Source organism: Melanostigma gelatinosum, assembly GCF_949748355.1.
Source record: "Melanostigma gelatinosum genome assembly, chromosome: 19".
Taxonomy (NCBI): Eukaryota; Metazoa; Chordata; class Actinopteri; order Perciformes; family Zoarcidae; genus Melanostigma; species Melanostigma gelatinosum.
Genome location: NC_136652.1, coordinates 20,696,587 through 20,709,086, shown reverse-complemented (window position 1 = coordinate 20,709,086; position 12,500 = coordinate 20,696,587). Strand labels below are relative to the sequence as shown.

The following is a 12,500-nucleotide window of genomic DNA, read 5'->3' as shown; positions in this document are numbered from 1 at the left end:
AGTCAATAACGCGGTGAATTGGCTTTTTGGTGTTATTCGTGTTGGGGATGTGAAGGATGAGGAGACGAGATCTGAGCTGAGATCGCAAGAACACTGAAGCCCTGACCTCCGAAACAACAGCAAGGTCCTTGGAATTGGATTTACTGGGAAAAAAAAGGCGGCACAGAAAGGTTGAGGATTCTTTAGAGTCCTGACTTCCCTTCCTTATGGATCCAGCTCGGTTATCGCTTCCTCAACCATTAAATAGAGTCCTAAACTCTAAACTACAGAGATTTCTGCATTTCACTTCCCTCATATTTCCACCTTCTCTGCACCATTTGCTCCTTACAAGGATAAAAGTACATCGCACACACACACACACACACACACACACACACACACACACACACACACACACACACACACACACACACACACACACACACACACACACACACACACACACACACACACACACACAAGCGTGGCAGACTTGAGGTCCCCGTTAAATCATCAGTGTCCATCTATTCGTTTGGTCAAACGGCTGGATGCGTCTTCAGCCGGTGATCTGACGGAGCAGGTGGAGCGGTTCTGGCCCATTAGCTGCAGGGTCAGTGGAAGGGGAGGCGCGCTGCATCCCTCTCCAGCTCCAGCCGCATTACAAAGCACTGCATCTGCTCGATTACGTGAATGACACCGTGCAGCACGCGGGGTGAAGCGTTGGCGACATCACTGTTGTAATTGGATGAGTGTTATTTTCAAATCGCTCGGGAGCAGTTTCTTAATTTCAGCCGTTCGATGGAAACTGACCCCTCAGAACGTCCTGCGTCATCATCCTTCATGCGTATGTCCTGCGGTGGCGCTGGATTACACAGTTCTTTACTGAACATAATCCACGATAGAATACATGATAATCCAGCAGGTACAAACTTCAACTTCCGTGTCCAAAATGCTGCATAAGAACATCAGTAGAAATGCGTTCAAGCTGCACTTTTAGACGTTACAGTGTTATTTAAACTGCTCTTCGTTTGTCTTTAATGTTCTTTAAAGTATTTTCAATTAAAGAGCAGTTGAGCGAGACGGATTAGTGTCTGTTTTGTTGTCGTTAGTCTGCAACGCATCAACCCAGTCGCCTGTTTTTCTCATCGAATGTCAACGCCAAGAGGAGTAAACAAACAACGTCCCTCCACAATCCTCTGTTACAATCATCAACACTTCATATTGAAACGTCAGAGCAAAGGAAACACAGATGATGAACAGGTCAAAGCAGCCCGTTGAATTAATACTCAACAGAAATCAGCAGAATATCACAGAAAATAAAGGTGTTGATCTATATGGGAACATTTGCTGACTATAAATCCCTCCTGTGTACATGACATAAACATCTGTACCGCATGGTAGCAGACAGAAATGTGGTTCAGAATATAAACAATAAAGTGTTATGAATGAAAAACAGAAGTTGGGCAGGACTTTAGCTCTCTAGATCAATGATACAGACGATTAATTTAAGGAGAATATAACTGCATGGTGTGTGTGTGTGTGTGTGTTTACCTGGATCGATAGCTCATACATTTAAATCTAAATATATGACTATAAAGTGACTGTTCAGACAGTGACGGATGACTCTGCAGCACACACACACACACACACACTTAAACCGTGAGCATGAATATGGATGATGTTGGTCGAGCAGCAGAATGTCATCAGGCTCTGTGGTTCACTTATTGATCGCTGCTCTACAGATGGAGATCAAAGGTCTTTAATATCAGCAGGAACAACTGTTGACGTGATGGAGGAGACAGATGAGAAAATGAAGGTGTGAAGAGACGAGGGGAGAGGAGTCAAGGGGACTCATCAGGTAATCATCTTTAGTTACTGTACGTCTTTTGTCTTTATTTCAAACTTGCTTTGGCGACAAATAACGTTTGTTTGTTAGAAAAGAAAATAAGAGGGGGAGATAAAAAGAGGTGGGAGAGAAGAAGAAGACGAATAGAGTGAGATGAAGGGCAAAAAAGAGGGCGAGAAGAGAAGGGAGGTAAAGACAGGCAAAACAGGAGGCAAGGTGAGAAAAGGGAGGATGACAAGTGGTAAAAATACATGACATGAAGGGAGAAGAGGAGGCGACAAAACAAGGTGACAGGAGATGAGACGAGGAGGAGGAGAGGAGGAGGAGGGACACAAACAGAGAGAGAGAGCGGAGGGATGAAGAAGAGAGTGTAGCACTTATTTCTTAATGAGAGGCAATCAGACCGACAGCTATTTTCTCCCATGGCGCTATTTCACCTCGACCACTGGATTTATCACACACACACACACACACACACACACACACACACACACACACACACACACACACACACACACACACACACACACACACACACACACACACACACACACACACACACACACACACACACACACACACAGGTGTCTGGTTGTGGTCTACCTGTTTGATCCTCTGCAGCAGGGGGGGCAGCCAGTCCTTGTTGACCTCACAGTGGCTGTCCAGGAAGGTGAGGACCCCGGCCCTCGCAGCATCAGCCCCGCGCACTCTGGACCGGATCAGACCTGACGCACACACAGGAACACAAGTATGTTGTTCGAGAGAACACGTCAACATGTGTGTGAACTTGAGCGAGTTTCAGTCGCTGCGACCTCAACAACTCATAAAGATGTCTTACTTTAGAAGAGACTCAATAAAGACTCATGGTAGTCTCATGGTAGTCTCATGGTAGAGTCTCATGGTCGTCTCATGGTAGTCTCATGGTAGAGTCTCATGGTAGTCTCATGGTAGTCTCATGGTAGAGTCTCATGGTAGTCTCATGGTAGTCTCATGGTAGAGTCTCATGGTAGTATCATGGTAGACTCATGGTAGACTCATGGTAGAGTCTCATGGTAGAGTCTCATGGTAGTATCATGGTAGACTCATGGTAGAGTCTCATGGTAGTCTCATGGTAGACTCATGGTAGTCTCATGGTAGAGTCTCATGGTAGTCTCATGGTAGACTCATGGTAGAGTATCATGGTAGTCTCATGGTAGACTCATGGTAGTCTCATGGTAGAGTCTCATGGTAGTCTCATGGTAGAGTCTCATGGTAGACTCATGGTAGACTCATGGTAGTCTCATGGTAGTCTCATGGTAGTCTCATGGTAGAGTCTCATGGTAGACTCATGGTAGTCTCATGGTAGAGTCTCATGGTAGACTCATGGTAGTCTCATGGTCGTCTCATGGTAGTCTCATGGTAGAGTCTCATGGTAGTCTCATGGTAGTCTCATGGTAGTCTCATGGTAGAGTCTCATGGTAGTCTCATGGTAGAGTCTCATGGTAGACTCATGGTAGTCTCATGGTAGAGTCTCATGGTAGTCTCATGGTAGAATCTCATGGTAGTCTCATGGTAGAGTCTCATGGTAGAGTCTCACTGGCTGAAAACAATCTTATTCCAGCGTAATTGAGCGCTGTAGTGACTGTGTGTGTGTGTGTGTGGGGAATGAGAGGCTCTGTGTTTGCTTCCGACCTCAGACGCCGACCGTAAATAAAGTGAGCACAAGTCGTCAAACTATCGGAGTTTACGCTTCATGAATTACCTCCACTGAAGTTACAAATAAATACCAGAGCAGAAGAGAATAAAGCTGCTTCAGTGTTTACAGATATTTATGTGCATGTTGCAAATATGGGTACTGGTTTTATAATAATAATAATAATAACAACACGTGTTGTTATTATTATTATTATTCAGTGGGTTTCATTCCCCATCTTATTTATTTTGGCATTCTATCCCTAGTAGTGCTAGTAGTGGTTGTATTAGTATTAGTATTGTTCTTGTTGTTATTCACATTATATTATATACTGTATAATAATGCAGAGTATTTTAATGGTCATTGCATTGTATGTGAAATGTCGTGGAGTAGAAGCAGAAACTACCTCAGAATCATGACCTTGGTACAGTACTTGAGTAAATGTACTTAGTTACTTCCCACCACCGCACGCAGCAGGTTTTGTGGCGGCTGACTACAGTCGCAGGTTTGAATCCCGGCTCTGACAAGCAGTCTCCATCCTCGTTAACTTTCCCCGCTGACTCTTCACGTCCAACACACTACACACGATAACGTCAGACCACGCAGTATCCACACACACACACACACACACACACACACACACACACTGTCATACAGCTGATATCCGACGTACAGCCTCGGAGCCGTCAGAGCCGCTGTCTGCTAAATTGAAATGCTTCACTTTAGCTGCTGAAATTGATTCCTTTCAGGGCGGCGGATCGGATAAGACGTACATATTCAACTTTCACGCTCTCGAACTGTGACTCGGTTACGCGCATCCACCACCCCACACACACTCACACACACAGAGAGTTTTCTCAGACAGTGGAAGGGGCATCGTTAGTGCCTTGCTCAACCTATTCACATCCCCTATCTCCCTCACCCTCTCGCTCTCTCAGTCAGTCAGCAAAAGGGGAAATCGATGCCGGGCTCTTAGAGGCCCTGTCAGACATGGACACAAGCTTTTAACAGGCCCATCACACTCTGCATGTGTGTGTGTGATCGTGGTCGTGCTGTACAAAGAGTGTGTGTGTGTGTGTGTGTTTAAATGAGCCTGTTAGGGAGGTCTCCCTGATGGGGGCCAGTGTTCTCCTCCATTTGGACTAAATGGTCTAATCAATACTCCCTGACATGGAGAGGTACTCTGTGTGTGTGTGTGTGTGTGTGTGTGTGTGTGTGTGTGTGTGTGTGGGCTCTTTTGAATACGTGTGTACACATGCGCACAAGGCTGGGTGTGCCATGTTGTGCGTGTGTATGTGTGTGTTAGCGTGACTGTGTATTTGGGTCCATTGTGTGTGTGTGTGTGTGTGTGTGTGTGTCGGTGACATTGTACGAAGGGCCGTGAAGTTTCACGCTGCGCTGTTAGGCCGAGGCTCAGCCAATTAAAAATCCCATTTCATCCTCAATAAGGCTTTATTTTCTGGATGGATGGACACACACGCACGCACACACGCACGCACACACACACACACACTGGAGCCACAAGCAAGCATGCACACACTCACACATGGACATTTACTCAGATAGATACACACACACACACACACACCACGTACAGTGCAGGACAGCCTGACTTTGTAAAGGGGAGAGAGTTGATGTACACTGATAACTCTTAACTGTCTCTTCCCATCACAGCTGTGTGTGTGTGTGTGTGTGTGTGTGAGAGAGAGCTATTCACAGACTAGAAGTGGACGTAGTCATCGTGACGTCACCCATTGGTTTGTGGACTGCCGTTATGAAGCCTTGAGTTCGGTATTTTGCTCGTCGCTATCTTGGCTTTTTTTGCAACCAGTGAACAGGAAGTGACCATATCTGGACTGAGGAGTGACGTAGAGACGCCGTATACGTCTCTGGTAGAGACCTGTCAATCAGCGTGTAGCCCCGCCCTAAAGCATCCCCTGCTTTATGGTCTGTGTGACTCTAAATGGACCATAATGTACTAAATGAACATCATGCTGTGTTGAAGAAGACTTGAAACTAGAGATTGAGACATAAACTCATGTTTACAATGTTTACTGAGGGAATAAATCAAGAGAGAAGTAGAGTCATTTTCTATAGACTTCTATACAACCAGAGGAGTCGCCCCCTGGTGGACATTAGAGAGAATGCAGCTTCAGGCACTTCTTCAGAACCGGAGGTTATCGCCTGGTGCTGTTGTATGTTTTTGAGGACGATTTAGATTCAGATCTACCCTGCATGTATGTTTGATTCTTTGTTTTTTGGAAAACAGCTATCTTTCAAACACTTTGTTTGAATCATAGAGATGCCTTTCAGTATCGGTTCAGGCATTAAAGGAACAGTCCACCGAAAATCATTTAAAGCTGCCGTTGGTAAGTTTAATACAAATATAATTTCTTTCCATTTTGGTTCAAACTGTCATTATATCATGAGAGTATAAATAACAGACAATCTGTGGAAAAATCAGGTTCCTCAGCCTCCTTGTAGTGCTAGTGATGTTATTTACATGGTTGCAGCATGCTTGGTTTTCTCTCGACTGTTTTCAGGATTTAGAAACTTTTGGAATGTCAGTTAAATACGACGTGCGGATCGATTCCCGGGTCACAAGTCGGAGAATCAAGGAGACGAGGAGGCACAAAAGAGAGGAGGCGGATGAACCACAGCTCTTCACAGATTATCTGTCTCTTCGGATATCGTGACAGTTTGAGCTTTTCTTACCAAAGTTACCAACCGCAGCTTTAAGAAGTCCTCGCTGACCAAATTCAGCAAAGCTGGAATAAACTACCTTTAGATTAGGTTTCGGCTAATGTCAGTGAACGCCTATGAGGGTCCTCACAAGTATAGTAAGTATGTACTTATGTGTGCGAGTGTGTCAGAGAAGACATATAGTGTAAGCCTGGAGAGCTTTTATGGGCATTAAAAAGACAATCAAGTCAGAAGGCCTGAAGCAATAAACTATTAACTAGCCGAACTGATGAACCTTGCCAGTGTGTGTGTGTGTGTGTGTGTGTGTGTGTGAGAGATCAGCATGACTGTGCCATAATGAAATCCTTCAGCGACGGCATGTAGGACAAGTGTTCCTGTTGTTAAAAGAGAGAGCGAGAGAGAGAGAGAGAGAGAGCGAGAGAGAGACTATAAAACACAAGAAACTAATTGGAACGATAAAGAAAGATGAAAATATGAAACGTGAGACATGCGGGAAGGAAAGATTTGCAGGAGCGAGGGATAAACTGGTGTTTTCTTTCTGTGCAGTGATCCCGGATCCAATGGCACCGCTGTCAGCGAGACAACAACGAGCCGGTGGAAGTGGTCTCTGATGGTCTCTGAGTGTTTTCTGCTCCGGCTTGTGTCGGTGAGAGCGGCTTGTTGCACTTGGGTGGCACAAAATAAACGGCAGTGAGACGTGACTTTGCAGGAGAAGTGTGCCGAGGTCAGTTCAGAGTGAGGCGGTCCGGGGAAGATGAAACGGACGGGCTGCTGTGAGGGTTTAAACAAGCGTTGGGCTGCTGAAGTTACAGCGCTGTCAGAAAGTTTGTCACGCAAAAAATATCCATCAGGTGCAACTTGCAGCTTTTTATGTTGTTTGTATCCCCGTGAGACGACAACAGGTTGCTGCTTCGGGCAGAATACATTTCACATCAAGTTACTGTGACATTTTTACAGTAAATTACAGTGAAATGACGACGATATACTGTGACTTGACAGTCAGTTTTGGCATCAAACTACTGTGATCTGGCAGTATGCTGTTGTAGAATTACAGTATAGTAATCCCACAATGCCTCACACAGGTACAACTTAAATGTCTTGTGTAATAGTCCCTCTCCCATTGATTCAACAATGCTGAGGAAACTATTGTGAAATATCAAAGATAATAGTGTAATTAAATGTGAAATGTTACAGTTAAATCTTGAGATATTCAGCAAATGAATGCACAGTGTACGGTTAAATACTGGTGCTTCTATCACACAGAGTCTAGTTAGAATGTCAAACGTTACTCTGAAACCAGCCAATCAGACTGCAGTATCCTCAGTGGCCGTGGCTCATGGCTGTAGTGATGACTTTGTATGCATTGGTTACTTGTACTCTCACATCAGAGTTGTTCCCCCTCATATATCAAGCTTATCTTCATCGTCCCACCAGAGGAAATCTGTTTTGCACCCAGAGTTCCCATAAAACAAGCAGAATACAAAAAGACAGCATCAGCGACGCATCAGCACCATGAATCACGAGCTAGAGACGAGAAAATGGAAATTCATACGGAGTGCACGCAGGTACGAGGCTGCAAGTGTGCAAGTGTGCAAGGGAAGTGTAGCAGCCAGAGATATATATGATATTAAGCATATTAATAATAGCACCCGGGAATGGTGCAGAAACATTGTTTTTCATTCACTCGTCAATTTTGAGATTTTGGGCTTTTTTCCATCACACTTTTTTCTTTCAGACTAGTGGAAAGAAAACATCCAAAATACATATTTAAGTGTTTATTTTACTACTTTCGCATCTGCATATTTCTACTAAATTCACCAAAGGTTACCATGAGATAATGAGCCTTATTTGCATAAGTTACACTTTCACTCCTCTCTCTGCTCTGAAGGTTAACACAGAGGGGTTTGTTCACACTTCAGACTCACATTCAAAAATAACATTTCAGAAAACTTGTCCTCCACAAAGTAACTGTCTTAGTGTAAGTTATGAAGTGGGGAAGTTTCATGGTGATGTCTATTAATTGGTGTGTCGTCCCTTTCGGTCCCTAAACGTCCATGAGCCCATCACGTTGTGCAGCTGTCACGTTGATTTGTGTGTAGCATTCATTAGCATTCTATATTTAAGAGCACGGAGGCTGCTCCAAAGGGATTATAAAGACCAGAGAGGTGATCGGACCGGCTGTGACGCACAGCAGCATTAAAGACTCAAACGAGGAACATCCGTATTTAGTGTGATCGAGACATTAACTCTCTCACCGTGTGTCACGGAGAAATAAGAAGTCAAACATTTGTCAGGTTTGTGGAGTTGCTTTTGAATTTGTGGAAGCCATTTCCTCTCCAGTAACATTTCCTTTGTGACAGTCGGCGTCTCTTTCTGCCTCTCTGGGCTCCATCTGGACGGCTGCTGTCACTTCATTTCACTTCAGGTCATTTCAGCTCCACAAGAAGCCACAGATGAATGAATCCATTTCACTTCACTGTCTGCGTGTCTGTCTGCGTGTCTGTCTGTCTGTGTGTCTGTCTGTGTGTGTCTTTATTATTTATTATACACACACACACACACACACACACACACACACACACACACACACACACACACACACACACACACACACACACACATTAAAATGCTGATGTAAATTCTCAAAAGCATGCCTACACACCTTCTCTCTTGCTGTTGCGAAGACATTTGACTTTGGGCAGTTTGGTGAGAAGCTGGCAGTCGCTTTCTGAAAGAAAACAAAAACCAGAAGCAATTATTGCAATGAGCAGAATAATGAAGATAAGAGAAGAGAATACTGTGCGCTGCTTTATGTGTCCGGATCATTTCTTCACTCCGGAGGGAAATTGGCAGCAGCGGCAGGACGGCGTTCAGTCTGACGACTCAGACACGTGTTTAGTTGCTGTTCAGCCGACTGTGCGCTCAGAGCGGAATTAATATATTATTTCAAATATAACTGACTGTAATTCATGTTGAGAAAGAAAAGTGTCAAAATGATGAAAAGACAATCAGAGAAAAACCGAGCAGCTGGGATATGAGTCATTTACAGAAGTGAAATTAATATTTCATGCAAGATTTGGAACAATAATGGCTTTTTAAAATATTGCCTGTTCTTACAAAATCCAAATGAGATTTAATTACGCTTTATTATTTATGAAAAGTGCAAATCATTAAGTCCACAATAGTGAGGAAACAATGAGAAAACTAGAGAGTTAAGTAAAGTAACAAGTGCTGAATATACACATAAAGGGTCATGTTCATTATTGTTCACGTTTATTACACGGTTAATCGTTTAGTCACAAAATGCCAAACGACAGTAAAACGTAAGCGTCACTATTTAAACCGCACGGGACGTTTTCAGGTTGAATGTTTCGTCAAATATCAAAAGAAAGAAAAGCAGAAGCTGAAACCAGAATATTCAGCATTTTTCATTTTAAGAAACAATCGTCTTCAATGATTTATTAATAAAAGAGTTGCTCAAACATATTTTAGTTGATGAATTAGCATATGTTTTCAGCTCATCCTAAGTTATTATAATTATAATCTGGCATTTAAACCTTGTTATATCATCCTGTTGTCATCATTTTATGGTGATGTGATCAGTTTATTACGTTTTCCTGAGCTCCTTACAAACGTGAAAACACATCGTAGCAATAAATTACGAATCAATAATTCACGATTACTTAATTTAATTCAGGAGAGAAAAGAAACAGAAGTGCAACTGTAGTTGACCTGTAAGTTCTTTCGGAGTCTTTCTGCTATTGTGATATGAAAACAACTTTTTATTGTTCTCAAAACGTTGTGGCCCCGAATCAGTGAAAACCTCCATCAGAGCTCTTTGACCCAGAAGGAGCGGCTGCACCATCTGTCCTGATTGGCTGTCAGGTCGACTCAGCAGGTGTCTCTGATGATGAGGCTGCGGTGAAGCGTCAGCAGGTACTGAGCTGTTCTGCAGAGTGGGACTTTTCCTCACTGGAGTAATTGGCGTTGATGCTTTCGCCCTAACTGTGGAAGTGTTTACGTTTCTAGTTGAAACTCTGCATTTCACCAACACTGAAATGTGGGAAAACGTCTCAGAGACCTTCCTCATGCGCTTTGTAGTCCGTCACACAACTCTGCAGTGTGTACGTCACATGTTGATTTTTTTTAAACCAAACCATTTAAAGCTGCTATTCCTTCTCTGTTGTTTCCTTGAAATCTTTTAAAGTGTAACTTAAAGTTCCTCCGAGGAGGAGGACGAATAGACACCTCGAACACAGATGAATAAACCGTGCTGTTGAGCTGAAACGAATCAAAACCTATCGGGCTTTTTGGTTCCACCTGGTTCCACTGTACTCTGATATACGCCGGTCGATGGCTTTTCTGCTGCACGGCTGTCTTTTCTTATCACCGCTGTGCTCCCCGGCCATAAAAAGCAAAGTGCAGACATATTGTGTTTGATGGTATCGAGGTCAGCTCAGCAGATATGGAGGAGAACTTATTTTCCAGTGGCGGGAAAGAAAGTATTTCTGTGATTGCTCTCCTGTTGTAAGAGTGTTCGAGGCTTCAACTCTCCGACTGCCCCTCAGTACATTTACTCACATTCACTTTAGAGCCACTTGTAATTCACTTCAGTATCTCCATTCTATCCCACTTGTAATGTGCATGGCCTCTTTCCCACTGGACAAAAGAACCCACTAACATCTGGGTCAGGTGGAAAATGTGACAATTGTCTTTCATTCTGCAGAAGAGACTCTGTTCATATGCAGCTCAGCCGTCTCCTCTCTGACCCAGAATGGAGGTCTCTTCTCATCTTCATGGTACTCCAGCTGCTGCTCTGACCCGTTATGTAGGTCTCATCTTTGTTATCCCTGACCTGGAAGAGACCTGGATTGATTGTGTGTGTGTGTGTGTGTGTGTGTGTGTGTGTGTGTGTGTGTGTGTGTGTGTGTGTGTGTGTCACCGTCGTCACTGAAGTCATCCACCAGAATGATCTCATGGATGAGATGAACTGGGGTCCTGTTCAAAACACTGGAGAGACAAAAGAAAATATGAGTCTCAAATGTGCACAAACACGAGTACAGTCGAAAAAAAAGGCATGTGCAAAATACAAAACGTAAATGCCAAACTACACACACACACACACACACACACACACACACACACACACACACACACACACACTCAGGTGCTCATGGATTCATTATGTACGCACTGCACGCCATATAAAACAACATATTGAAAATGTCAGCCCAAATTCCTGCTCTGAAAATGTATGATGTGTCGCCTCTAAGAAACGATTTCATTGAAGAGGAAATTGAAACATTAAAAATTCATAACTTTCTACTGGAAGAAAATAAGAAAACGTGTTTTGTTCTGGGTGTTCTGCCCCATTTTATTTAATCATTTCTGCTGTTCAATAACCTCCGTGTTCGTCATCCCCTCGGGGCGAGGCTGAGGAGGAAGGAAGGAAGGACAGAGGAAAGGGAGGTTAAGAAGGGAGCAGGCGAGGTGAGAGAGGAAACGACGTGTCGGAGGCAAGAGAGACAGACGAAGGTGGAGGAGAAATAGGAAGAGAAGGGGGGAGGAAGAGGAAGAAGGTGTAAAGAAGAGCAGAATGAATGACAAAGGATGAAAAGAAAAATACAGAGGGATTAGAGGAAAGAGAGGTGGAGAGAGAACGAGGGAAGGAAGAACAAAAAGAAGGATGACAGGGATAGTCGTGTGCAATAAAAGAGCAAAGGAAAGGGTGGAGGAGAGAATGATGGAAGAGGAGGAAAAGAAGAAGAAGAAAATAAAGAGTGGGGGTAAGAAAAGGCAGAAGGAGGCAGAGAAAGGGAGGGAATGTGGCATTATTTATTGATGGGTGTGGATGAAGTCTTTACGATGTGTCATTTCTGGGTTTTTTGGAGAGCAACAGATGAAAATGAGCTCTTTTGGGTTAATTATTTCTCATTTCCAGTTCTTTTTTCTCTCCGTCTCCGTCAAATCAACTAACATTCAAAAACGAAATATAAAATCGTGAAGGAAGGAGCAAGGGATCAAAGAACAAGAACAAGTGGCCAGAAAGAAGGAAAAATAAAGGAGTTAAGGAAGCAAAGGAAGCATAAACAGAGGGGATGATGGCAGAGCTTTGGTTGATTGAGACAGATCAAGGGAAGAAAGTGTTAACGCAGAACGATGGAGGCAATTCAGGAATGGGGGAGAGAGAGAGAGAGAGAGAGAAGAAGGGATGGAGGGAGTCGAAGCTGATAATGTAGGAGGCTGAAGGAGGTGTGGAGCAAAACCATGAGTCTCATCAGGAGGAGCGATGGATGCAGG

The 12,500-nt window shown here is 43.7% G+C and overlaps 1 protein-coding gene across 1 annotated transcript in view; it reads right to left on the bottom strand.

Annotated features, from left to right (window-relative positions):
* galnt14 (UDP-N-acetyl-alpha-D-galactosamine:polypeptide N-acetylgalactosaminyltransferase 14 (GalNAc-T14)) overlaps nucleotides 1-12,500 on the bottom strand; it is a 116,320-nt gene that overhangs the window by 21,142 nt on the left and 82,678 nt on the right. The window contains exons 4-6 of the mRNA XM_079290574.1: nucleotides 11,143-11,210; nucleotides 8,863-8,928; nucleotides 2,429-2,550 (exon numbers count right to left, since the gene is read on the bottom strand). Coding sequence (XP_079146700.1) covers nucleotides 2,429-2,550; nucleotides 8,863-8,928; nucleotides 11,143-11,210 — 256 coding nt within the window. The remainder of the gene's footprint in view (nucleotides 1-2,428; nucleotides 2,551-8,862; nucleotides 8,929-11,142; nucleotides 11,211-12,500) is intronic.